The 26985-nt window shown below is 50.0% G+C and overlaps 2 protein-coding genes across 8 annotated transcripts in view; one reads left to right on the forward strand and one right to left on the reverse strand.

The window, feature by feature from the left end:
* LOXL2 (lysyl oxidase like 2) overlaps window positions 1-14964 on the forward strand; it is a 52859-nt gene extending 37895 nt beyond the window's left edge. For all 3 annotated transcript variants that reach the window (XM_084499451.1, XM_084499450.1, XM_084499449.1), the window contains 9 exons: window positions 233-416; window positions 2871-3022; window positions 3733-3900; window positions 6066-6231; window positions 6436-6679; window positions 9510-9625; window positions 10121-10257; window positions 10993-11104; window positions 12544-14964. In XM_084499451.1, coding sequence (XP_084355577.1) covers window positions 233-416; window positions 2871-3022; window positions 3733-3900; window positions 6066-6231; window positions 6436-6679; window positions 9510-9625; window positions 10121-10257; window positions 10993-11104; window positions 12544-12623 — 1359 coding nt within the window. In that variant the 3' untranslated portion in view covers window positions 12624-14964. The remainder of the gene's footprint in view (window positions 1-232; window positions 417-2870; window positions 3023-3732; window positions 3901-6065; window positions 6232-6435; window positions 6680-9509; window positions 9626-10120; window positions 10258-10992; window positions 11105-12543) is intronic.
* On the reverse strand, window positions 14361-26847 carry R3HCC1 (R3H domain and coiled-coil containing 1). 5 transcript variants are annotated; one of them, XM_084499453.1, is made up of 10 exons: window positions 26095-26846; window positions 25915-25991; window positions 22120-22249; window positions 21287-21424; window positions 19848-21039; window positions 18941-19113; window positions 17622-17692; window positions 16728-16823; window positions 16372-16444; window positions 14361-14990 (listed from the first exon to the last, which is right to left on the reverse strand). In XM_084499453.1, the coding sequence occupies exons 1-10, from the start codon at window positions 26157-26159 to the stop codon at window positions 14954-14956; spliced, it is 2052 nt and encodes a 683-aa protein (XP_084355579.1). In that variant the 5' UTR covers window positions 26160-26846; the 3' UTR covers window positions 14361-14953. The 5 variants fall into 5 exon arrangements, with proteins under 5 accessions (XP_084355579.1, XP_084355578.1, XP_084355582.1 ...); XM_084499452.1 differs by lacking the exon at window positions 16372-16444 and having other exon boundaries at window positions 26095-26847; XM_084499456.1 differs by lacking the exons at window positions 25915-25991; window positions 26095-26846 and adding an exon at window positions 23422-23537.
* Window positions 26848-26985: the final 138 nt, after the last annotated feature.

Raw genomic sequence — 26985 nt, forward strand, 5'->3', positions numbered from 1 at the left:
ACATAGGGGTGTAAAAAAAAAAAAAAAAAAAAGTCTCTGAATACCCTAAGTCTTGTTAAACAAGGATCTCCTTTCTTCCAGCACTTCCAGCCTCTTGCACTATGTGATGGGGGTTTTGAGGTGCCTGGGGGTGGTACATTTTGAGCAAACAACCCCTGGTAAATCAGAGCCATAGATGAAGGATGCTCTGCTCGTGGGCAGTGGTGACCCTGCTCCCGTCTGTGTCTTGCAGCAGCCCCTGGTGAGGCTGAAAGGGGGAGCCAACACCGGCGAAGGACGAGTGGAAGTGCTGAAAAACGGGGAGTGGGGGACGGTTTGCGACGATAACTGGAACCTGGTGTCGGCCAGCGTGGTGTGCCGCGAGCTGGGCTTCGGGAGCGCCAAGGAAGCGATAACGGGCGCGAGGTTGGGGCAAGGTAAGGGCAAAAGGAGCTCCAGGGACCGTTCCTCTCATCCACCTCTGAGAAACCCTTTCACAATCCAGGGCAGTGAATGTTTTTACTGGGATGTTTGCTTTGGGGACCAAGAATTTCTTCGCTGCTCTTAATAAGTCCCTCAAGGCTGTGCCTTAGAGGGATATTCAGGATTCCTTGAAAGACGCCTAGTGATGATGAGTTTAACCTTCCCCTCCAGCAGCTGCTCCAGTAATTACTTCTTCGTTATCACACTCATTGCTCTCCAATTCTCTTTGCAAGCTCTCTAGATGCACGTGGTATGAGGCATTACTAGAAGGTTCCTGGCAAAAATGGGCCCTGGGTCTAGACTTCAAACGCTCTCCAATTTAAGCCCAGAATATTAATTTAGCCTGTTATAAATAGAAGGGCTATTTGTACAGCTCAGAGCCAGCTTTGGGTTTGGATTTCCTGTGTTTGGGAGCTGGTTTAAATTCCGAAGCCTGGTAAATGGCAACTCAGAGCCTAACATTTGCCCTCGCAAACCACTTTCTGATTCACTTCCATAGCGTTAACCCTGGAGAAAATGACACCAAACCCTGTATCGTGAGACTAAATGAAAGGGTGGCATTTCTTCAGCCTGGAAGCTCCCAGCAATGCCTGGAATTTCCACATATTTTCCTTTTTTTTCCATGTTAAACACTGGCAATCAGTCAATGCACCCTGCCGGAGCTGTCCTCTGGGACACCGAGTGCTCGGTTCAACAACTCGGTTGTTGAACTCTGTGTCCCTTTATTTGTTTAGGCTTTGCTTTGTCACATCTCTATCTTGCTGAATTTGTGTTTTCAAATACAAATTGGAGTGACCATTCTTTTTGTCACCGTGTTGGAGATGTAGTTTCACAAGGTAAAACACCACTCACTTTCTAGAGCCACGAGTGATGTGCAGTGAGTGTCTAGGAATCCTAATGAAGATAAAAGGGATCTGTGGGAGAAAACTGTCTCCCACAAAGATTTCAGGATCTGTAGATAATGATTTATTTCCCCCTTTTCTAGATAAATGAGACCCAGAATAAACAGCTTACCCTTATTCAGATAGTTTGTTGAAAGGAAGGTCTGAGTCTGAGTCTCCTGAACATGTTGTGTCCCTGCAGTGCCCTTGGAAGGAGAATATAAGATAAACCCCCAAGCAGCAGGTGAATGTGTGTGTTGGACATACAGCCCTAATCCTATTCTTCTGCTAAAGGGAATGGCACAGGAGGAAATACAAATTTTATCACCCCTACAGCAATGACATTTGGCTGCGTTTCAGTGCGTGGGGCTGCAGATACCTCATTTCCAGAGGCAGCCACAAAGAGGATCTGAGTCACAGGTGTGCTGGCTGTCCCGGGGAGTTAGACAGGCTCCAGATGGCAGCAGAAAGAGGTTTTTAAGCAAAAAGAGCCCCCTACCATTAACAAACCCATCACCTTTTCCCGTCTTTCAGTCAGCCTTTTGCTTTGAGGTATAAAAGGAGCAGCCTCGAAGTTGGGTAACATTTTCCTTTCCAGAGAGGTAAGCAAAAAAATGGCTCAAAATTCAGATATATATATATTTTTTCCAAGTCTCCATCTCCGAAATCTTCCTACAAACTGCTGGAGACCAGAGGTTCTCCAGCTGCTCCTTGCAGGGATCTCCTGACCACGCTGTCTGCTGTGAGCCCAGCAGCAGTGATGGATGGGATTGCATGGACTCTGGTTGTTCTTCTGTGGTGAAGCAAATCTGCCAAAATCTCGGGTTCTTTCCCAAAAATCTTCTTTCTAAACAGTTTGGAGCTCAGTTTGGAAACAGGACGTGGGAGCTTTATGGGATTATTGCCTTCTCTTATGTAGGTCTCTGGTGGAAATGACAATCGTGTGTTGTCCGGGGAAGGAACCAAATTTCTCAATTCTTCTCCCAGTTCCTTGGGACCTTTCTGTGCAGTGACAAAAGACGTTTGCTCTCTTGCTGCCTTGCTTTTATCAGCGGTGTTGGAGTCTGTACATACACCTGCCCCACAATGTTTGGCTGATTTCTTGCACCTCCCTGCGTTGCTCCACTCTGCTGTCCCAGTGAGCGTGTAGATGTTTGCATTTAAATGTCAGCCCTTGACTGAGACCAGATTCCTGTCATATGGATGCAGCCAAAAGGTCAAAATTTGTGAATTCCTCCAGCTGAAGTTTGTAAATTATGTAACAGCGGAAACTTGGCCTCTGCTGCAGCGCTTGACTCCCAGAGACTACTGGAAAGAATTTAATGGTAAAATTAATAATAATAATCTTTCAGATTTTTGTTTTATTTTTTTTTTTTTACAAGAAATCGCTGGAGTTATTTCAGGATTGTGTTTTGAATGCTAGAGTCCAACACGACGTCTGCAAAGTATTAATAAAGTGTTATTGGATATTTCTTCACAGTAGCACGGGCAGGAGATAAGACTTTTTCTTTCTCGCCCCTCCCAAAGGCATGGGTCCAATTCATCTCAACGAAATCGACTGCACGGGCTTTGAGAAATCCATCACGGACTGCAAGTTCAACATGGAGTCGCAGGGCTGCAACCACGAAGAGGATGCTGCTGTGAGGTGCAACGTTCCTGCCATGGGTTTCCAGAACCAGGTGAGAAGCCAAAGGGCCGGGATATGGGTGACGTGACGAGGTGTTTTCATCCCAGAGCATCGTCTGCCCTCTTTGTGATTCATTTTGGGGCATCTGAGTAGGAATTGTTTCACCAAGCCCTGCCTAAAAATTCAGATTTTTAACATCTGCCTTGCGTTAGGTGGGAGAGCGTGTAAGGACGGCGCTTCCTTTTGTCCTGAACTTTGAGCTCCTCGAGGCTCAGCGAGGTTATAGAGGGCTGAAGTGCCACTTTGGCTGTGATCTGAGCAGTCTGGTGGCCCTACAGAGCTGCTGCATATCCCTGATGTAACGGGACCCTGTTGGTTCTCCCCATGGTGGCACCCAGGTCTTGGTGCTGCTGTCCCGTTTGCCACGTAGAGCTTGAAATCTCCAACTGCATGAACCAGACACGGGTTTCTACGAGCAAATCCTCTTGCCAAAGGCCATAAACAGCCTCTAACGCAGAAAAAAGGAGGAGGGAGGCTTTCGGGAGAAGCGTGTTGCTTTTTTGCAGCTGGCACGGGCCGCTTTCAGATGCTGGGCTTGGGTGCCCACGGTGGGAGACGAAGAAGGGAGACGAAGAACCAAACTGCACCAACTGCTCTGCAAGGAGCAGAAACAAAATTTCTAGCCTCCAAAGGCTAAAAATTGCTTGGATAACCGTTGCCTTTTCCATGCTTGACATTTATGGACTTCTTTGTGCCCTGCAGCTGCGCCTGAGCGGCGGCCGCAACCCTTACGAGGGCCGGGTGGAGGTGCTGGCGGAGCGCAACGGCACGCTGCGGTGGGGCACCGTCTGCAGCGAGAGCTGGGGCACCGTGGAGGCTATGGTGGTGTGTCGGCAACTGGGTTTGGGCTTCGCCAGCCATGCCTTCCAGGTAGGTCCCCTGTGCCCTCCCGTGGCCACGGTGGCACCCCTGCGATGGGTAGGGGGTGGTGGAGGATGAGGAGGATGAGGTGGGGTTATAAAAAAAAATCAGATTTTGGCATCAAGGTGTTGTCTGGAGAGACCCTGAAGGTTAAATGTCAACGCACAGCAGAGATTTGGGGGATGTTCAGAGCAGAAAGTGCTGCTCCGGGCAAACCTCGTGTTTTCGTGCTGCTCAGGGATCAGATTTCCCAGTCTGGCCCCGTTGGGCTGGTGGTTTTGTGCGGTTTCTTGTCCCTCCCTCGGTCAGGCTGGGGACTTGAACTCCTGAGGCTGGGTGAAGCTCGAAGCCAACTTTAACGTGGTGTCAGATGGCTTGAAAACAATTTGCTTTTGCTCCTGGAGTTTGCTTCTCCGTGCGGCGTGTCTGCTCTGGAGCTGCATGCTGGCTCCGAGCTGTTCCTGTCTTTTAATCACAAACACCCTAAACCCTCCCTGCTTGCACACAACCAAGAATGGCACTTAATACAGGGATAAAAGCTACCAACTAACGAGCCTGGGGTAACCACGAAGGAATAAAGTATTCATCCCTCCAGGATCACAGGGTGGGAGAGGGACAGGCGGATCTGGGCATATAACAGCAGCTTTTGTAGGGAAATATTTAACTTCTGGGCCATTATTGCAGTTTTGGGCACAAAATGGGTATTGGGGCTCCCCAAAAAAATACAAAACAGCTCCCCATGCAAGCTGGTTCCTCCAGCTGACTGGACAGCCACGTCCCTTGAACGCTGCTGGCCTTTCCAGCTGCCCTGCTCTGTTGACACAGCTCTGAGAGTCCAGCGAGCAACAAGCCATTTTTTCCTTTAGCTGAGGCTGCTGGTATTTAGAACAGAAAAGGCCCTTATGCACCTCCCGGCTGCACCAGCACGGCGAGGATAAAGCCACACTGTGTGGAACAGGGCAGCCCTGTGTGCACAGAGCATTGCTAGCAGGGCTAACACACAGCCTGCTGCAAGGGAGCTGTGCTGGGGTCTCTTCTCCTGGAAACGTGCTCCTGGTTTTGATGCTCACGCATGAAAATCAGAATTTTTGGTCTTCTTCCTTCCCCTCCCTCCCTTCTCCCAGCAGCTGGCAACTTTCTGTTGCTCCTACAAATTCTGTAAGCCTGGGTGATGAAGATGGGGAGCAGGCAGGGTTTGAATATCCGCAAATCCCCCTCTGAGCCAGGAGATGCAGACCCCTGGGTTAGCATCCCAGTTAGTCCCAGTCCCCTCGAGGGCTGTGTGTCCCCTGGCCATTAATTTTGTGTCCCCTCCTCTTGCCACCCTGGCTTTTCTTGTTGCCCTCCCCCATGGGCATCACAAGGCAGGTGTGGTTTAATTGCTGGGCATCCCTCCCAGAGGCACAGCCTGTATGAGCTAAAACGGTCCAGGGATGAATTCATCAGCTGGACGGGCACAACAGGGTGGAAAACTGAGCTTACAGCTGGACTGAAAACAAGGAGAGATTTAAAGTGGCTCAGAAACAGGGGCAGAGATGCGCTTACACAGGTCAGATGTACACGGAACCTGGTTGAGCTGGGTTTTAATCCCAGTCCAAGCCTTCTGCTTAGGCTGAGGCTGATTCCCCAGGTTACTCTTCTCTGCTCCCAGTCCTTTCTGTCCCTGCAGAATTTAGCAGGTAACTTTCCTCATCTCTTCCCCAGTATTTCCTCGTCTCTTCCCCACTATTTTGTGTTTTTCTTTCCCACATCAGAGCTAGGAAGCATGGAGTGAAGCGAGGTGAGATGGGGGATGCTGCCTGGAGCAGGGGCAGCGCAGTGCTGATCAGCAGCGTCCTGCCTCTGTTCCTCTGCTTGGACAAATACCAAGCACGGTGCTCCATCTGGAACCCAAATCCCCAAAAAAGTAGGCAACAAACAAATCCTTCCTCTCTTTTTGAAACTCTGGAAGTGTTAATTAATAGGAGTAGCTCGCTCCATGGCTAAATTCACTCCAGTGGGAGCTACAGGTTACTGGTTTTCTGGCTCAAATACCAGCACCATTTGGCAAGATTTGTCTCCGTGATGGTGTGGGCTCATGCGTTGGTGACCCTGGAGGGAGAACACAAGTTAGGTAGGGACAAATATTCCCCCAGCAGTCCCCAAAAAATGCCTCTTTGTGTCTTTTTACCAAGGAAACCTGGTACTGGCACGGAGATGTCAGCGCTGACAGCGTGGTCATGAGCGGGGTCAAGTGCTCGGGGACGGAGATGTCCCTGGCCCACTGCCGGCACGACGGGGCCGACGTCTCCTGCCCTAGAGGAGGTGGTCGCTTTGGTGCTGGCGTGTCCTGCTCAGAGAGTGAGTAACTCAAGGCTTTATTTCCTTTTAGCACATTGCCCTGGGATATACAGGAGGAATGGGTGGCCTGCGCCATGCGTCGGGTGTGCCAAATGGATGCTGGTGGTGCTGAGCACGGTGCGAGGAGCCGGGCCTGCCTCTCCCAGATCTCTGTGGGTGTTTTTAGTTAGGCCGTGAGTTCAAATCTTCCTTCCTTCCTTCCAGCTGCCCCTGACCTGGTGCTGAACGCCGAGCTGGTGGAGCAGACGGCCTACCTAGAGGACCGCCCGATGTTCATGCTGCAGTGCGCCCTGGAGGAGAACTGCCTGGCCAGCTCGGCCGCCAACACCTCGGTCACCTCCGGCTACCGGCGCCTGCTGCGCTTCTCCTCGCAGATCCACAACAACGGGCAGTCCGACTTCAGGCCCAAAAACGGCCGCCATGCCTGGGTCTGGCACGACTGCCACCGGTGAGTGCCGCGGGGACGGGGCCTCCTTCGTGCCCTGATCCTACGGAAAGGAGGCAGAGCGCAGCCGGGGACTGGGCTGGACTGGTTTTGCTGGGGGAGGTTGAGATGCTTGGGGCTGGAGAAGCCTGATAGGTGTTAAGGAAGTCCTGATAATCTCACAGCAGGGAAGCCAGTTTATTACAGCACGATTTACAGGTGTAAATGGTGGTATGAGAACAAGACGGATGCAGAGCTCTCATCAGGAGAGATGCGTGTGCAAGGGCAGCATCTGTGTGTTGTGCAAAGAAAGTGTGTGCTGCTGGACCCACTTTATCTAGAAAGATGCAGCCGTCTGATCACCTCACGAAGGGACTCAAAACCACACTCATTCTGCATTTTATTTTATTTTATTTACGCATCCCGACTCCGCTTCGATTGCGCACAGCTGGGAGATTGTTTGGTTTTGGCACTTTTTGGTAAACAGTAAACTTTCCCCCCCAAAGTGCATCGTTTTTCAGGGGGACGCTGAGAGCTTCAGCCAAAGAAAACCAGGGAGAGGAAAGGGAGCTGGAACTGAGCCGTGCAGCTGCTTTGGTTCTGGAATGATGGCTTGTTACAAGGTTGATTAGTCTATAATTTGGGATAAAAGGGAAGGCTTGTGCCTTCTGAAAACACGTAGAGCAATAAATTCCCAACTAGTACAGTCCTTAATAGCCTTTGCTCACAGTCTGAGCGAGGTGAGGCTGTGGTATGGGGCAGGTGCTGGCTGCTTTTACCTTGCAGACAGGTTGGTTTTGTGACGGCTGTATTCAGAGGCACGAGCAGAGCTAAAACCTCAGCGGCACAGAACCGGAGGTAAATAGGAAAGGGGAGGCGCAGGGGAGGAGGAAGCCTGGACCAGAGCAGCGTCTGCCTGCTCTTCTGGATGGGAAGGGGCTGGAGGAATTTGTGGGTGCCACAGGGATTCGAGCACGTCGCAGGCTGGGTAAAAAGGAGGCACTTGGAGCTCTTGGGGAGAGGCTGCCCAAGTGAGGTGAGACTGGGAAAGGCTCAGGAAGAGGCCAAGAGCCATCTGTGCGCTCAGAACTGGATTCTGTTTATACGGAGGAGGGATGAACTCAATCCCTCTTCAATCTTTCCAGCCTGTAAACACCAGAATGTAAACACCTCTCTGAATGATTCAGACATATTTCAGAAACTGAGTCAGACTCGAGACCTCAAACTTATCCAGGAGGCAGCCAAATGAGACAGCTTCAAAGTCAGCAGCTTGGCCGCTGCAGAAGGTCTCTCCTTTCCTCCTTGCCTCCCTCCATCACTGGGAGCTTCTGTTCAGTAGGCTCTTGATGTGGAAGCAGAACAAAAATGGGAAAAATCCTAGCAGGGGACTCAGAAGTGATTAATTTCTGGCATGTCGTGATTTATTTGTTTGGTTTTGGTTAGAGGGGAGGTGGGAGAAAGTGAAGAGAGAGCCAATCTCTAGAGGGAAGATTTCTTCCCTTCCATCCTTGACCCCTTTTTTCTGTAAGAACTTGAGCAGAGTGGGGCTGCAATACTTGTGGCTGTAAGTTTTTATGCTGTGATTATTTTTACAGCTGGAAAGGAGACGAGCTGTGCCTTGTGCTTTTTATTTATTTATGTATTTAACTCATAAGCATCAGGTTTTGAATCGGGGGTCCGTGTAGTTGCCCCAGTCTGGGGTCAGGCTGGTGCCTGAGGATTTGGGGACCAGCTCTGCTCTCAGCACCCGTGGCTGCGCTCCTGTTCCCAACATCGTTCTTGTGCTGTGGGTTTTTTTTTCCCCCGATTCCAAGGCTGGGATCAAATTCAGCATGTTACATCAGCATGACCACGTTTGTGCTCCCAGCCCTGGCCACGTGGAGCTCTGCTTGGGCACTTCCACCTCCTCCCTGGCCCAAGGAATTGCCTGCACTTAGGCACAGGTTGATTTTTTTTGTGCCGAAGCAGCATTTTGGCATAGAAGAGGACAAAGTTACGAGGTCAGCACCGCCCAAACCCTGCAGTGGTCTCGCTTTGCTGGTTTCAGGTTTACAGCACAGCTTCTGTGCTCTCTCCTGAGCGTTGCTGTGTTCGACAGCAGCTTGGGATAGCAGCACAGCCCCGGCTGAGTTGACACCAACATTTCCCCGTTTAAAAATGATGAAACACGGCGTGCACGAAGCCAGCTGTCACCTTGTTTAGATCAGAGCGAAGCGAGTGCTGGGAGAAGCTGGTTCCATCTGTTGTTCGTTTTCTGCCAATAAATTTACATTCCGGTCCCTTTTTAAAAATAAAAAAGGGGAAAAATAAGAAAGAAAAAAAAAGAAATAGCCAGGTTGCTAGCTTGGGTACATCCTGCTCTGTTTGCAGCCTGTTAGGGACAGGTCAAATAGGGTTTTTTTGGTCAACAGGGCACTAGAAATGATAAATCAAAGCCAGCAGCACCAGGTTTTCCCACCCTATAAACCACTGGGGCAAGGCTCTCCCCTGGCACAGCTTTAGCACTTGATGTATAAACAAATCCCCGGGCTGGGAGCCAGGATGGAGGCAGCCCGAGTGCTGGTGCCACGTAGGAGCGTGCCGAGGGGAACGTCTCCTGCCTGGGGTTCCTCTCTCCCTCTCCTCCTGTTGCACCTTTTGGTTCCCAGCACTTTGTGCATCGTCATTTATTTCCTCCCCCGCTGCTGTGGGAGGAGAAATTCCTGCCCAAGGGATGGAGCAGCACAAAGGCTGGGCTCTTCCCATCCACGTTGTCCCGCTGCTGGGGGCACCCCGCAGCCCTTCAGAGGTGGTAATTAAATTAAAGGGGTGTCTGCTCGCCCTAACGATGGCTCTCCCCGTCTGTGTCTTGCAGGCACTACCACAGCATGGAGGTTTTCACCCACTACGACCTCCTGAACCTCAACGGGACCAAGGTAGCTGAGGGACACAAGGCCAGTTTCTGTCTGGAAGACACGGAGTGTGAAGCAGGTGTGTTTGCCATTGCCCCTCGTGCTCTCTGCTGTCCCTGTACATGTTACAGGTCTCAAAGATGCTAGGAAATCCCTGAGCAGGGCTTGACAGGACGTGGAAACCAGTCCTGAGGATGTGTTTGGGTGGAATAATGGTCTCTATGGGTTTAAGAGCATCCCAACAGCCCCCCTGTATGTTGAGATTTCCAGACCTCAGCTTCTTACGTATTTATTCTGAGCTGCTCTGGACACCTCAGTGTGCGTGGTCTGATTCCCATAAAGCACGAAACTCCAAGACTTGCCCCGGGTGATAACACAGGAAAGGTGGAAACTCCTCCCAGACATTTAACTAGTCCATGTAAGGACTTTAAGCGAGGTAATACTGCGTTGTCTCGTCCAAAATATCGTGCCCAAAGCTTATCGCTGGCTATGGGAGCTGGAGAGCAACCAGCCCTTCATCTAACACGGTCTGTGAATCCAACACTGCATGGTTTTAACTCCTCTCCTCCTTTAGACGTGCAAAAACAGTACGAATGTGCCAATTTTGGTGAACAAGGGATCACGGTCGGATGCTGGGACGTGTACCGACATGACATCGACTGCCAGTGGATCGATATCACCGACGTCCCGCCGGGTGACTACCTCTTCCAGGTACATGGGAGGGAAAAAGGGTTGGAGACACTGCCATTGCCCTTACCTTATCCATTGGGGATGTCAGGAATGTACCTACCTGGTTGGTTTATGCATCTACAACACTATGAACGACTGGTTATAGTGATTGTATTCCCAGAATACCTAAAGAATTAGCTAACAGAACAGCAAAGTGTTACCAGATCCTATATTAAACCCGATTAAAAAGTCAGGGATGATAACCACAGCTTCGAGATAAGCCCTAACGAATCCAGGTGCAGCTCATGTTGATATCCTACACAACCCACATGCTACCACCACGTTTCATCCCACTCTTGTCTCGTACCAAGCCTCTGAGCTGTTTGTAAGCAACGCTCGCTTCGCTTGGGGAATTAAATCGCGGTGTTTGCATGAGAAGTTGCGGCTGCCTCCAGTCAGTTCTGTGCAATTGGGGGAATTCTTCGGCTCTAAAAACAGCCACTTAAACTGTAGAGGAGCAAAGGGAATTATTTTTGTCTCCCCTGCTCTCGTGTGAAATGTGGAGAAGGTGTTTGAGGGTGTATTTTGGTGCACGGGGGAAGGTGTGAGCTTGATCTGGGTTTAATCAAGCACTTTCTGTCTGCTTTGGAAAAGTGAGTTACTTTTTTTCTAAAACAAAATTAAAAAAAATAATGATGCTGTAGTGAAAAAGCCGACTCCACCTTGAGTCCAGCCCCTCTTCAGGTAGCTTCATGCTGTTTCTCCTTCGCTCCCCAGGTTGTCATCAACCCAAACTACGAAGTCGCCGAGTCGGATTACTCCAACAACGTGATGAAATGCCGGAGCCGCTACGATGGGCAGCGCATCTGGATGTACAACTGCCACATAGGTGAGAGGAGCTGACCCCTCTGCGTTTCCTCTGCGGTGTGCTTACTTACGTGCTTGATAAGACAAGCTGTCGAGTCCAGGCTGGACCCTGGTACCACTTCCACAGTCGGTTGAGCAAGTTTGTTTCGTACTCTTTAGCGGGGCAGCGAGCACAACACGGGTCAGAGAGCTTCCTGACCAAAATCCAGGAGAAATCCCTCTTTTTTGGGCTCGGTGGAGCAGCGATAGCAGATGTTCCAGCTGCGCCTCTTCTGCAGGGGAAGGAGCATTTCCCACTCCCCCCTAGAGGCTGTCAGGCAGGAGGAGTGCAATCTGAGTTGTTTAGAGTGCTCGAGTAGGCTCGGGCAAATACCTACAAATTCCTTCCTAAACTGAATTATTACCAGCCTGGGACTGACCTCTTAAGACCCCAAAGCTGCTCTTTTCTTGAAAAGCAAACGAGGAGGGTGATGTGTGAAACAGGGCAGTGAGAGCCATCCACTCGAGCCAGAAATGAAAACACTCTGCTGTCACATTGGTCCGAGGGAGAACAGCTGCATTATTAATTTTTTTTTTTTTGAATGCACATAAAATATCATCTGGAATTTTTAAGGCTTGGAAATATCAAAGCCAAGCGAGCTTAAATTTGTTTTTGCTTCAACAGTCAATTGTCAGGTCCGTTTAAAAAGGGAATCAAGTTGCAGGGTAAGGCAGAACTCTGTCTTTTAACACAGAAAGCAAATTAATAGCAATTGCCTGTCAACTTCCAAGTAAAGCCTACGGTGAAGACAATATCCAGAGCTGGCTGAAGTTCTTGAAGGAATATTTTTCCTGATTTTTTTTTTCCCTCATTAGTTTGTTGCTTTTCTGAAGAAAATACTCATCTCATGTGTCATACTACAGCTTGTGACCTAGTTCAGAAAAGCCAAACCCACTTCAGTTGGATGAACAGGCACTTAAGTGTTAGATGAGCTCTCCAGCTGAGCTTGAAAATATTTCTGCTTAAAAATAAATGCGTTTAGGCTTTTATTGTCTCTCAGCTAGCAAAAATAAGGGCACGGCCCTATTTAAGAGCAGAGTAAACAGAACCCACTCACCATCAGCCTCGAGGAAGAGACCATCCCACAGGTCCTGCTAGTCATCATGTAAGTAACGTCATTAAACAACCAAAGTTAGCAGTAAAACTGAGGATGGTTTGTAGTCTAGTCTCCTCAAGGTGTTAAAGATTAGACCCAGCACTCCTGGGGACTCCTGGTTGTTCCAATTAGGGCAATATTTAATTAATGCTTAAATAATTTAGCCCACGAAAACCCTCCTCAGCTAGTACTTGCTTAGCCCTTCAGTTTTATAGCATCTTACACGGATTACGCGCAACCCCAATGTGTTCTCTGCCTTGTGCTGGTTGCAAGCTTCCTTCGTTACCTCCTGCTTCACCCTGTGTTCTTTCTGTGACCCTCCCAGGTGGCTCCTTCAGTGACGAAACGGAACAGAAGTTTGATCACTTCAGCGGACTCACAAATAACAAGGTGTCCACCCGATAAACCAGCATCGCCTCCCCCCCCCACTATTTAAAGAAGCGAGGCTTCCTGCTTCGGTGATTTCCCTAACCACTGCACACACAAAAAAAAGAGAATCAAGCAAACAATCAAAACTCTAAATTAGCAAGGTAAATTATTTCCTAAAGATGCCTTCCTTCCCAATTTAGGTGCTTGGACCACCGTGTGTCTCTTGTAATTCCAATCCCTACGACTTGAGGTAGTTAGGAGCAGGCTTTTGAACTCTACGGGGCTCCCTATCTTCACCATCCCAACCTACTCCATCAAGACTTCTCCCTCCACTTTGCAGCGCCACCTTTATTCATAGCCGTAGGTCCAGGCTGCAGCGAGCACAGTTTGCCTTTGTTTGGGTTCCAACAGCCTAAATCTGTCTTTACCGTTCGTTTTCTTGGTATTTTTAAGCTCTTTGACTCAAGCTTGAACGCACCGTTGATGCAAACGCCTCCGTTTGTGACGCTGCTTCTTGAACGCAGCTAATCCTCAGCACCGCCGTGTGTTTACTCCATTTTAGCAAGGAAATGCAGGAAAGAAAAAAAAAAGAAGCAGCTTTTTTCTGAGCAGAACAGTCTAAAGCGTAATTTAATACTGCAGTCAAAACTCTTGTGTTCAACAATCAACTCCCAGCACAATCTCTTGAACGGAGCAGCTAATGCAGAACTGTTTTCTACAAATGCATCAGAGCTCCACGAAGCTACACCGCCACTGAAACACCTCGAAGACTTGGCAGATCTCCTGATGATGAGTCCACTGGATTGTGAATTTCCATTACACAGTAAGCTATTCACCCCACCGCTTCTACGTACACCTAAATAGTACCTTTTAAGCTGGATATTCACTCCATCTCTTCTTTAAAAGATGAGTTTAGTTAAGGCATTTTTATCATCACTGTACGTTACAGAGGTAACTTCATGGCTTTTCATCATCGGGGATCTGGACCTATGCTGTCACAGACCGCCTGTGTAAGTTGTCTTTAAAAGGATTTTTACACTTGGTAAATTCATAATGGTGCTAAGAGTGTTCCTCTGTTTGTTTGAGGACACGTTGCTACAGCTTTTCAGACACAGCTACTTGAATAAAAACGTTTTACCCAGAAAAAAAAAAATGTTTTATTTTTTCCTAAATCCTATTTGTGTATTTCTACTCCAGGAAAGTTTAGGGCCTTGGTCACAATTCCTAGTACTGAAGTTTTGTTTTTTTTTTTATCCCTCTGTGTTTGTACAGAAGACTTCTACAAGCAGCTAAAATTAACTCAATAATTGTAACTGACCATTTTGGTCCATGGGGGGGTTGAAAACATCTGTATCTGTCTCGCGCTCTCCACAGCCTACCTCACAGGGATGTTGTGAGGCTTCAAGAATGCAGAAGTCTTTTGCTAATGCCTGTCAGAATATTTCTGTCCTTTATCCAGTGACCCAGATGGTGACATCTAGCAAAGGTTTTTAGCCTACTGTAAGTTGGAAAGCTTTAATTTGTTCTCAAGATCCAGGACTGTGTAGCTAAAGCAGAGTCTGAGCTGTGTTGGATGCTCTATTGCTGCTGCTATCACAACAAGGTGTCTCACATTATCCCTCAACACCAGGCTCTGTGCAAATCAAGCAACTGTCAAGTTCTGGTTTTCTTTTCCTAATCAGTGGATAACAACTTTGCTTGCTAACAGTGCAACAAAGCAAGTCAGGCTCTTTTAAACAATGTTAAGTAAGAAGAAAAAAACCCGAAACTCACTTGCATTCAATGCTCGTCAGTATTGTGGGATATTTTAACAATAACATTACAACAAAGTAAACATTGAACAGATTTTTTTTTGACTCCTGCAGATGCTCTGCTCTGTTACAGCTCAATTTTGGCCAACAAGATACAATTTGCTCACCCTGGTGCACTGTAAAAATGAATAAGGTAGGCTTTTCTGTTAGCAGCCTTACTTTTTTTCTGCAAGTGCCCCCAGTGAGTGACAGATGCTTTGAAACAGAGCAGGGCAGGATGTGAAGAGCTAACTGCAAAGCCCACTGGGCCTGGCTCTTGAGCTCAACATCTCATTAAGAGTAAACTTTTTCCCTTCCCAACTTCATAAAGAAAAAACCGGTGCTAAATCCATAAGAGAACATCCCTGTGGTAACTCACTGTTCTGCATGCAGTTTAATATCACAGCTGTGCTCATCTACACATCTTTTTTTTTTTTTTTTTTTTTTTTAGCTGAGATGGTTTATTCTTCCTGGTCCAAGCTTTCTGGCAGGAGCCCTTCGGTGCCTGAGCTGCACTGCTGCTGCTTGTGCTTCAGTCCCAAAGCCCGGGTCACCAGCCTCCTTGCCACCGCTGTGTCAGTTTGGGGTCTCTCTTTTGCAGCCTGAAGGAGTTCTAGGTAAAAAGGGGTGAAAAGGATTCAGTTGGAGCTTATTCAGTCTCGTGGCTACACCGCAGGACTGTGAGACAGAAGGGCTGAGTTCTATTTTCTTAGATCTTTTACAGAATTAGCCCAGGAGTATGAGCAAATCATCGTACCCCTGCAGAGTATTTTGCCTTTTCTTTTAGAAAGCTGTGCCTCCAGATTTTGCACTTAAGATTTTTCAGGTAAGGTGCAATAATGCCAATTCAAAAGATATTTGGATATGATGAAACTCCAGGCCACTTCTGCAGTGGTAGAGAGATTTGTTCCCCATGAGCTTTCAGGAACAGCTTCATAACTCCTGGCAAAACTCAGCCAGTCCCATCTCTGAGAACAAAATGAAGGCACACAGTCCGACCAATTTATCCACAGAGAGAGAAGTCTGATCGCAATTTCAACTAATCAAAGACATCAGCCTAAATCCTCAGAAAGCAGCAACAGAAAAATATCTGCATTTTTTAAAAAAATAGCTAAATGTATCAGATGCTTTTGGAAAGCCCTTTGGCCAGGAGTGACCAAGAACCTCCAGTTTCTGGTAAGCATCTGGCTTGCTACAGTTTCATCTTACAAGAAAGCAATATACCAAAACTCTACCAAGTCCAAAATAGTCTGCATTTGGCAATTATCTAATCATTTATCAGCAAGTGTTTGCAAATTTATTATCCAGTTAGCAATGTGGGCTTTGCTTGCTTTTTCAGAATTTTTATTAATAAAGGCAGCCCATCAGCAGCTTAAAGGAAAAGGGTCAGGCTCAGAGCATCCACAGCTTGGAAAATAAGCTCTTTTTTAAAAAAAAAAGAGACACTGTCAGCTAATTAAGAGAATTTGGAAGAAATTGCTATTGAAACTGAATACAAAGTTCCCCAGAAGGAGTTTATAACCTGATTCAGAAGCGTGGCAATAGGCTACAGCAAAGAGAATCAGGCAGTGAGCGTGAATGAAAGCAGATGAAGCGGAGAGTGTGAAAGCAAACCTAATTCTTTGGCATTTCATTCAAATCTAGCAGTCTTAAAAACTCAGGAACTTCTAACTGTGACAGTGTCCCTTTAAATCATTCATACTGAAATCTGTTTCAACTGCAATGTACTGGAGCACTAACAGCATAGTTGTATGTTCAGCAACGTCTCTACTGCTACAAGATTCATGGCATTTCTTTACTGTGGCAAGTATAACTGATTACAATATGATTTTAAAAGGCAATAAAACAAATAAAACAATGTTAATGGCTAAGCTTAACAATTTTGTCTTCACCTGATACCGAATAAAATTATGCCAACCACAAAGCGTAATTGCTATCAGTTTTGTCTATTTATTGTCTTTAATTGTGCAGAGTAAGAGGGCAGAAAAACTTACTGGGCAAGCCTATGGCATTTGACATGTTCACATTCACCTGTGCCTCCATTCATGCCTGCTGCAGTTATTTTGGCTGTCAGAGCAAAAACCAGCATTACTGACGCAGTAAGTTTTAACATCCCAGTGATAACAGGTTGGATGAAAATAGTGTAAGAATGCAGCAGCAGGCTGTTACTGAGAACTCTACGCAACAGCTCGCTGGCCTGCCATTGCCAATAAAGCTATTAAAAAAAAAAAATTAAAAGGAATATTGGTACTTAATAGGTATTTCCCCATTTAACTTGTCATCATGACACCACCCAGGATACAGAAGACAGGCAAAGAGAGAAACAAAAGTTAAAAATAGATCGTCTTACTTGGTCGCTGAAGTGCCTTAATTTTAGACTGCCTTGTTGCGTGGATCAGTGGTCGGATCTTTAAAGAAGGATAACGCCGCCCCAGGGCTTGAGATGCTTAAAAGAACAAAGATTAAAAGAACAAAGATTGCTCAACTTAGCAGGCTGAATTGCGATGGCTTTAATCATAAAATAAAAATCAATACATGTTGTAACAGAACTGAGTATGATGAGCTTCACCAGCTAGTAAATTATCTCAAGACTTGCACTAAAACAACTGAATTCAGTCTGATCACCTTACACCACACGTTCCTTGCACAGGAAGAGTCCCAAGAAAATAGAAACAAATTTTAAAGACACCTCTGATGATTAGACTACAGCCCACGAGCACAAGTGTTCAGACTACATATGCTGCTGGATGGAAACTTCTCTTGGGATAGGCATGATCTGAGCTTGGAGCTTTTGCACCCCAAAAAAGTCACTTTGCTAGGAGGCTTGGTGGCCGACCCCATGCCATTGTACTCACAGGGTCCCCAAAAGGACACGAGCATCCTTTGCTGCACACGTGCAGGAATTTTGCCTAGCTTTGGCAGAAAAACTGACGTGGCAGAACAGAGTAAGCTCTAGCAAGGCACCATACAAAAGGTGTCCTGCCTATTACCCAAGCCAATTAAAAACCTGCTGATCTTGCCAAGCGGAGTTTCCACACAGCACACAGTGATGCCAAGGATTAAAAGCGTTTCAAGTTTGAGGTGTGCAGGAAGAAAGAGACGATGAACCATCACTAATTCTGGCCCGAGCATGTGAAGCACCGCTGCAAACTGCTGTGTCAGGACAGGCCCTGGTGCAAGAGCAGAGAAAGCCCAGGGGCTCTGCAGGATCCTCAGCTGCAGCCAGGAGTGAGGGCACCCTTACCTGCAGACAGACTGGAGAAGATTCCCAGGGCGTGCGTATCGTCGACCCACTGAATTTTGAAGCCACTCTCGCTAAAATGAAAAGACAATAGAAGAATGTTCACTAATAGGGAAAAAAAAAGCCACAGTAAAACTCATCATCCTCCTCAAGTTATGAAGAGTACTTAGTGTTGTCACCCATAGCCAGCTGGTGCTTGTCAAAGCATTATACTCATCTTACAAGAAGGGAAAGGAAGGAACAGATGAAAATTAAATGTGTCCCTGTCAAGGCCACAGTCAGCTGCCCCCCAAAATGCTCTTCTTCCACCTAAAGGAGGTTGATTTTTGGCCAAGAGCTTCATTTCAGGGAGCGTCTTGCAACACATAAATATTGTCATTTACACAATGCTTTACAAACACTACCTGGTTGCTCAGTCACTTACAAGGAACAGCAAGTGATTTATAAACGTGGTTTACAAAGCTTAGGAGAAAGAGACCAAAGCAAAAAAATCTAATAACGTGTCAGCGGAAAATGTGAGCTGGGGAGCCGGGACTTCAAAGATGTTTCCCACAGCACAGGAAATACAAATACAATTGACTGCTCAAATTAGATCTGTCAATTTTCAGCTCAGTTTCACTGTCAGAGCAAGTGGAAAAAAATATATGAGAGAAAACACACGCAATAGACAGCAGCTTATTAAGAATGTAAATAATGCTGTTCGATTTAGAGGGACGCGTGGAGGTGAAGCGCTCACAGCTAATCCATCAGGTGTATCAGGAGGGAAGGTGGCAGACAGGGAGATGTGCCTGCACACACCACGCCTCAGCTCCCCAGCAGAAGCAACACTAATTCAGAGCTGCACCGAGCACCATTTACCACTAAGACAGGGCTGAACTTTGCCCCGATCCTGCTGCTAATTCAATGTCACCCTCTCAGGCACAGTGCTGTTTGTTCCCTGTATTGACATAATAAATCTTATCTCCACCAGCAGGATTGGGCCCTTTTTTTTTTTCCAAACACTTATGTAAGCCTGTAATTTCAACTCAGGCACTGGGATGCAATAGCAGAGAGGCTCCTATGAAGCACATGAAGGCTCCTCGCTGAAGCTGGAGCAGAAGGAATAAGCCTGCACGTAGGCAACAACGTGCCTGACAGAGCCCCGAAGAACCAGGCGTGTTTTAAATCATGCATAAACTGCAGGAAAACATCCTTTAAAGGACAGAGGATATAAGACGTGGCAGCATGAAGGCAAAACTACAATTCAGTGTAGCATTAGCAGACTCTGCTGTGCATTCAAGTCTGGATACTGCTCACCTTACACCCCTCAGATGGGTACTTACTGGAAATCTGAGAAGACTTCTAAGAGGTGCTCCGTTTTCAGCGATGGGGAGAAGTCGTAGATTTCAGTTACGTGTCCAAAATCCCCCTCGTTGAGCTGTGCATCTCCATAGCTGGAATAATCAAACCTGATCTTCTCGATGCTTATGTCCTTCACGGTTAAATGGCCCACAATCTGGGAATAAAAAGACATGAATAAATAAAAACGAAGTGGTTTATAAAAGCTGCATTTCTAAAAAAGCTCCCTAAGTGTAGGAACAGGCACAGGTAGCTGATCCTTTGAAGGCACATTATGGAAAACAAAGATCAAACCAGCACGGGACAAAGCTGCTTCTGCTACTACCACTCCTGCACTGCCTCAAGAAAGCAATTTGGTTCCCAATTTGGGCTAACCACTTCCCTGTGTTATGGGGAGAACGTGGGAAATTATCACAACAAAGACATGAAAGACCAAGAGGCGTGTGGTGAAAGCAGGGAGGACTGCACAACCACCAGGGCAGCTGCGGCCGCTCCGCCACCTTTTGCACATTGCCTTCGGTGCTTCTCAGCTCTGGCCTGGCTTAGTCCTGGTCCAGAAACACCCAAATGGTTCAAATCTGGGTGATACGCTGCAAAAAAATGGACCAAGAGCTCATTTCCAAGAGCAGTTGGGTAACCACCAGACAAGATTTCATTTCAAAGAGCAACCCTGCAGGGTCTTGCCTTGGTGCCTCCAAAGCATCTCACAGACTGGTTGGGGTTGGAAGGGACCCTAAAGATCACCTAATTCCACCCCAAAGGCCACGCTCCTGCCGACAGCTTCAGCAAACACCTGCGAAGCCCCGGCACGAGCTCTGGCCTCCTGTTGTTGAGGGACAACTCCTGAGCCACCCTTCTTTCCTCAAAACAATTCCCCGGGGCAAACGCTACCTCTTTCAGGAGCTCTGCAGAACAGTCGTCCTCGAGGCTGCTCTCCCGCCCCGGGGTGGCCGCGCTCTCCTCTTTATCACCTGCAGGCAGCCGCAGCTCACGCCACAGCGCGTCGGCCAAGCCCGAAGGCTCCTTGTCGTGCTCTGGCACCTCCACCCAGCGCTTCTGGTCGTCGTGGCCCGATGGCTTGGCACCACCCGTGGGCTCAGGTGCAGCCAAGGGCTCATCTTGGGCTCCGGGGGGGCTCTGGTGCTGGCTCTGCTCCCCCTGAGCACCACCGGGGCACTCCTGAGGCTCAGAGGAACTTTTGCTCAGCTCCGACGCACCGGCACTTGCTAAGTCCCTGCCCTGTTCTTCCAGTGGTGGCACGTTTCCGCCGCTCTCCAGGCTCTTGGCATCAGCACAGCTCTTATCTCGGTCGTTCAGCACCAGCGACGTTGCAGCAGGCAGGTCTGTGCAGGAGTCAGTGCCACAGCTTCCCGACAGGGAGGAATTTGTGCTGCTCTCCACCACTCCGGCACCCTGGCCCTTTTGGTCTGGAGCGTGGCACAGGGTCTTGCTACCTTCTGCTACGACACGGCTCTGCTCTTGCTCTTCTGCTTCAGCTCGGTTTTCGTTGTGTATGGAAGGAAGGGAATCGGAACAGTCTTTATCCTGACTTTCCTGCCCAGAGAAATTATTATTTTCTAACAAGGGGGCATCCGCACGGCACGGAGGATGGTCATCGTTTGCATCGTCGTTACTTTTTCCTGAAACACTCTCTTCTCCAGGGTCTTGTTGCTTGTCAAGAGCCAAGGAGACACCACTGGCTGCTGCACTGGATTCAGGGCCACCTTCAGGCTTACCCAGCCCATCCTGGGCGTCCCCAGCTGCAGCCTCAGGGCAGATCTCCCCTTCTCGTGCCGCATCCACACCCGACTCGGTGCCAGCCGCCACCGGGCTCTCGTGCTCCCCCCATTCTGCCTTCTTGCGCATCGCTTTGGGGACGTACAGGGCTTTATCCGGCTTCTTTCGGGGCGGCCTTTTAATCCTGCCAGACCCCACGCAGGCTCGAGACGCGTCACCGTGCCCGTCCCCACCGTGCCGAAGCCTGGCGCCCCCCCGGCCGCCACCACGACCCCAGGGCTGGGGAGGTCGGTGAGGTCTCGGTGCGTTGGCGCTGAGGTTTTGGTCGCCGCTTTCACCGGGCAGCCTAGGAGCAAGAGAAGACGCATGAGGAGCCTGAGTAAAAAGAGAGAAAGCAGGGAAATGATCGGATCTGCACATAAAAGTCTGCAGACGGGGGGAAAAAAAGAGCTTCCACTTCCCTAGTGACCAAAAGATGCTATTAATAGGACACCCTCCTCTTTGCTGAGAAGCACCGCGCAAGTTTCAGGCGTCAAAGCTGGAATAAAAACCTCACGGCCAGAGAAATTGCTGTCACATCCACCGCCCAGTACCTTATGGCTGAGTGGCAGATGACCGTCCTCCTCCTCCATCCTTCTCCAACAGAAAAGCTGCTCAGCAAATCCACGTTCTCCACGGTCCTGTGGATCAGGTACCGGAGGCGACTGGACAGAGGGGGGAACAGGAGCACCCTGGAAAAGACAGAGGGGTCGGGGGCATCAGCAGCTTGCAGGAAGAAAAAGGACAGGGATGCAGCAATAAATTTACTTAACTGTAATTTGTTTTATAATTGCACTCTCTGACAAACATTTAAAAGTTATAACACAAATATTTAAGGTCATTACAAGCTGGTGAGATAGCTGAACTAAGAATTTCCTCCCCTGCTCCTTCCTGAACCCCTTTTTTTGGGGGACTTCTCAAGGGTTTCACAGGTCACTGGATCAGGAGGGAGACCCAGTTTAAAGCCAGCCTGGACGAAGAAAAATGACGCAGCAAGCGCAAGGCGACGAGGTTGCTGCCGGGGGGAGGATCTGCTGCACAGGAAGCCCTCAGCAGAGCGGGGAGCTGAACTATTTGATTACAAAACTATTAATTATAACTCTGCCAGGCTGACTACAGCGAGCCCAGCCAGACTGGAGCTGGTGTAAAAGCCACCAGCGTCCAAAATAATTCTGCTCGAAGGCACCTTAAGGGCAAAGCAGGCACGGCAGAAACTCCAAGCTGGCTCTTGTCCCGTGGGGAAGCCCCGAGCTCCGCGTCCAGGCAGATCTTGCAGCTCCCAAAGGCTGCTACGCAAACCCAGCTGCTGCTTTCACAGCCCGGAGGACTGATTCAAAGCAGAAAGGTCTCGCAGCAAGCGAGACCCCAAGACACCAAGCGCCCCTACCTGTGGTGCTGCCCCTGGAGCATGAAGTGCTCCAGCTCCTCCGCGATCCTGCCCACGAAGTCATCCTCGTTGGGCGAGAGGAAAACGCCATCCATGCAGCGCAGCGCCAGGGTGGCAGCGGATGAGAGGCCTGGGGAGGGACGGGGACGCATGGGGACCCCCTGCACCCACTGCCATTTCTGCGCACCCCCATACTATGTGCACCCCATTGCACCCCAAACCTTCCCTCTGCATCCCCAGTACCCCAAACCCTCCCTCTGCACCCCCAGCACCCCACTGCACCCCGTCCCTTCCCTGCACACACCCAGCACCCAGCTGCACCTCGTCCCTTCCCTGTGCACCCCCAGCACCCCAAACCTTCCCTCTAGAGCCCCAGCACCCTGCTATACCCCAAACCTTCCCTCCACACCCCCTGCACCCCAAACTTTCCCTCTGCGCTCCCAGCACCCCAAAGCTTCCCCGTGCACCCCCAGCACCCCACTACACCCAACCCCTTCCCTCCACACCCCCAACACCAAGTTACACCCCAAAACTTCCCCCTGCACCCCCAGCACCCCAAACCTTTCCTCTAGAGCCCCAGCACCCTCCTATACCCCAGACCTTCCCTGCACACCCCCAGCAACCAGCTACACCCCAAACCTTCCCCCTGCACACCCAGCACCCTAAACCTTCCCTCCATACCCCCAGTGCCCCAAACCTTCCCTACACAGCCCCAGTGCCCCACTGCACCCCAAACCTTCCCTCTGGACCCCCCAGCACCCCAAACCTTCCCTGCACACCCCCAGCACCCAGTTACACCCCAAACCTTCCCCCTGCACCCCCAGCTCCCCACTACTTCCCAAACCTTCCCTCTAGACCCCTAGCACCCAATTATACCCTAAACCTTTCCTCCACACCCCCAGCACCCCAAACCTTCCCTCTAGAGCCCCAGCACCCAGTTACACCCCAAACCTTCCCTCTTCACCCCCAGCACCCCAAACCCTCCCTCCACACCCCCAGCACCCAGTTACACCCCAAACCTTCCCTGCACACCCCCAGCACCCAGTTACACCCCAAACCTTCCCCCTGCACCTCCAGCACCCCAAACCTTCCCTGCACACCCCCAGCACCCCGCTACTCCCCAAACCTTCTCTCCGCACCCCCAGCGCCCCAAACCTTCCCCGCACGCCCCCGGCCACCCCCTTACCCCTTTCCCTTCACCCCCAGGCACCTCCATTCCCTCCCCACACCCCTTTATCCCCTCACACAGCCCAAATGGGGGCTCCCCGGACCCCCGGCCGGGCCTCCCCGCGCCTCCCCTACCGCCAGGCCCGGCCGAGCGCCGCTTCCCGGTGCGGCGCCTGCGCCCGGCCCCGGCCCCGGCTCCTCCCGCCGGGCAGCGCCGCCCCCGGGCCCGGGGGGAGCGGGGCGGGGGCTCCGTGAGGGGAAAGGGGGTCCAAGAAACCCCTTTAAGGCCCTAAATGGGTTTAGGGGTCCAGTGTCCCGCTCTTGGGTGGGGAAACGGTGGAAATATGAGGGAATTGTGGAATATCCTGAGGTGGGAGGGACTCGCAAAGGTCGCCAAGTCCTGGTTCCACGCGGTTTTACCCCAAAGTTCAGACTGCATGGCTAAAGGCACAGCCCAAATGCTTCTTAAAGTCCCACAGGCTTGGTGCTGTGACTACATCCCCAGGGAGCCTGTCCCAGTGTGTGACCACCCTCTCAGTGAAGGACCTCTTCCTGATGATGTCCAGCCTGAACTTCCCCGTCCCAGCCCCATGATGTTCCCTCAGGTCCTGTCACTGTCCCCTGGGTCCTGTCACTGTCCCCAAAGCGAAAAGTTCAGCACCTGCCCCTCATGAGGAGGCTGTAGACCACCATGAGGCCTCCCCTCAGCCTCCTCTTTTCCAGGCTGAACAAAGTCACCTCAGCTGCTCCTCATATGTCCTCCCCTCTAGGTCCTTCACCATCCTTGCAGCCCTAAACCCAAACCCTGGCTCTGTGTACGGACTAGGGGATGAAAGGCTGGAGAGCAGCCCCGCAGAGAGGGACCTGAGGGTTGTGGTTGACAGCAAACTGAAGATGAGCCAGAAAAGATGTGAAATTATTGGCCAGAGAAGGGCTATGAAGATGGTGAAGATGCGTAAACGCTAGGGAAACCATCTACCACAGGCAGCAAGAGGAAGGGTTTCAAGAACTGCTGCACAGAAGAGCAGCAAGGCTCTCCTTGGCCAGCTCAGGGCAGTATTTGGTGTCTTCCTGGGGTGTCATCGGCCCCCCAGGTCACTGAAAGCATCCCTGCTGCTCCGGGCAGGAGCAGAGAGGGGCACTGCCTGCTCCCTGCTGAGAAATCGCTGCTGGTCAGCATGGGAGAGAGGTTGATAAAAATGAAACACATAATTCATTAGTGATATGCTTAAAGTAACTGATAACCCTCATTTCTTTTGGGGGAGCAGTAAAGAGCCACACCATTGCTCCTGTAGATGCTCCACACCCCATAACAGGCTTGCCTTGGCATCACAAAATCCTCCTCTCAGGGTTAATGTCTCCTGCTCTCCCCCTCAGATGATTGCCCAGAATTACCATATAGATTGGCAAAGCCAGGCCTGTGATTGCACAAGAGGCTTCTGCCAGGCTCCTTCAAACACCCTGAACCCCTCGTCCTGCCTCTCACCTGCAGCCTGCTCTGGCCTCTGCCTGATGAGGAGCAGCTGATGTTTGGAAGCAAAGCCAAGCAAGGCAGCAACATAAACCAGCATCCTCCCGTTCCCCATCCCTGCACTATCATCCCCTTCTCTGCTAAATCCATTCCTCCTAAACCTGAAAAAAAAATCACTTTGAGGGCAGCAGCCCCCCTGCCCCACGTTATCCACCCAGACAGGCTCCTGCAGCAACCGCAGCCACCACCTGCACACTTAATTCCTGCCTGCCCCAGGCCTTTGCAATAAAATGTGCTTGATTTTGTGACTGAACAGAGCAGGACAGTGCCCTTTTCCCAGCCTTAGAGCATCCTTTCTAGCCCAGATGGATACAAGCACGATTCCTAGCCTGGGTTTGAGAGGTGAGAGCCAGCCTGGGATGCCGAGCCCTGGACGCAGGGTGAGGTTTCCCCTTGCACCCCTCTGGTATTTACCCCTGAGCAGAGATGGACAACAGACCTTTCCTCCCCAAAACATGCTGGTCCATCTGCCCTGCACTTGCCTGAGCTCTCGGAGAAGGCTGCCAGCTGCTGTGCCTTCTCTCTGGGGTGCAGCCCCCAATTTCCATTTAAATTGAGATTTTTACATTCCTTCTCCCTTAGTCCCAATGTGCCCAGGTTTACTGAGTGCCTTTGGACACTTGAATTGTGCCTGATGAGACCTGGACACCTCTCCCTGGTTAATGATGTCTCTTTGCACATAATCAGGCACCAAATGAGATAATGTTGGGGCCCTGGTACCTCCACAGCAGCTGCTGCAGCAGCAAATTGGAGCACTCAGAGCACTGAAGTCACCAGTTTGTTATCTTATTCCACAATCCAGCTTGCATTAGACTAGAGCACCTATTTATTCATTTTACTCCTACCTAGACTGCTCAGCAGTGACAGCCACGCTCATCCTGACAGCCCCACAAGCACCCATTTCCCAACCTGTCTGCAGGGTGAGCCAGCTCTGCTGCTCTCATCCCACCCATGGCAAAACCAGAGCTCCAAAAACCCAAATGACTTACCTGGGATTACAGGGCAGGACGGGAGCAGTGCTTACAACAGCACGCAGAAGTCCTGACCCCCAGTTTCTGCTCCAGGACCAGCCCCGGGTAGGAATTCATTTCACTCACCTCTGAAATACAGCCAGGGACGTAGCAGCACGCTGCACAACCTCAGGGTGGAAGGAGGAGGATGCTTCCCAGCAGGACTGCGGGGCAAAATTCAGAGAAGCAGAAAGCAATCAGTGGAAAACCAAACAGGTCTGGGCTTCCAAGGACTGTCGGAGACACTAAATAAGAAGAGCTTCCCACCTCACCTCAAAGGGCTGTGTTCCAGGCCAGCAGATGACGTGAGAACAAGCAAGGTGATGACACATGGGAATAATTCAGGCTAGTGGTCTGGCTTTTTTCTCTGAGAAATGAGCCTTAGCTCACGTTCTGCCTCGGTGCCTCCTGTCCCCGTGTCACTGCACCCTGGTGCTTTTTCTCTTTTTCCCCTCGACCTGCAGCATCTCCTTTTTCCTCACTCCTGTCCCCCACAGCACTGTGCTTCGTTCCTGGTGCTAGCAAACCTCAGGAGCTGGAAAAGCACTGCAAGGCACAGCCCTGGTGGTGTGCAGCTATGAAAGGCTGAGTGATTGCAGAGGGAGACGAGTTTCTGGAACAGGAGATGCCCAATTTGCCCTCACCCAGGTGCGAGGCAGCACCAAAAACTGTGTTATCCCAGCTGACCTGAGACTTGCACAAGTCAGGTTTCCTAAGGCTGTGGTTGAGGTGTCAGAGGATGAGAAGCGTCTGCTCTCTGCCCCATCTCCGTGGCAGCAAAATAAAGAAGCCCCTTCTGAAGCAAAGTTAGACAAGGCATGTTTTTTGCCAAACAAAGCCCAAGTCACACACCTTTCTGGAGCTGTTACCCATTTCCCTGATGTGCAGAGGCCTGCTCCACAGCCTGGAAGCTTTTGGTTTAGCTCAGTGTCACCACCTTGCATCTTCTGGTGCAGATGCCAGGAAGGAAACAGCCCTGGCACGTAGCAGGTCGAGTCAGAGGGAGCTGGGGCACTGCACCCTCTGTAGGAGAGAGCCCCAGCCGGCTGGAGCAGGGGATTGAGAGGAATGAGGAATCTCCTGCAGCACTCCCAAACTCCTCACAAGTTAAAAGCAGACAGTAACCATACAAAAAAGAAGCCCCACCTCTATCAGAGG

The sequence above is a fragment of the Aythya ferina genome, assembly GCF_964211825.1.
Source record: "Aythya ferina genome assembly, chromosome: 27".
Classification (NCBI taxonomy): domain Eukaryota; kingdom Metazoa; phylum Chordata; class Aves; order Anseriformes; family Anatidae; genus Aythya; species Aythya ferina.

Coding starts and splice junctions, on each gene's coding strand:
- R3HCC1 (XM_084499452.1), bottom strand. CDS start 26,159: ATGTGTCATCACCTTGCTTGTTCTCACGTCATCTGCTGGCCTGGAACA. Junction 21,425..22,119: donor CTCCAGGGGCAGCACCACAG/GTAGGGGCGCTT, acceptor TGTCTTTTCCAG/GGTGCTCCTGTTCCCCCCTC. Junction 16,824..17,621: donor CTTCTCCAGTCTGTCTGCAG/GTAAGGGTGCCC, acceptor TGTTCTTTTAAG/CATCTCAAGCCCTGGGGCGG.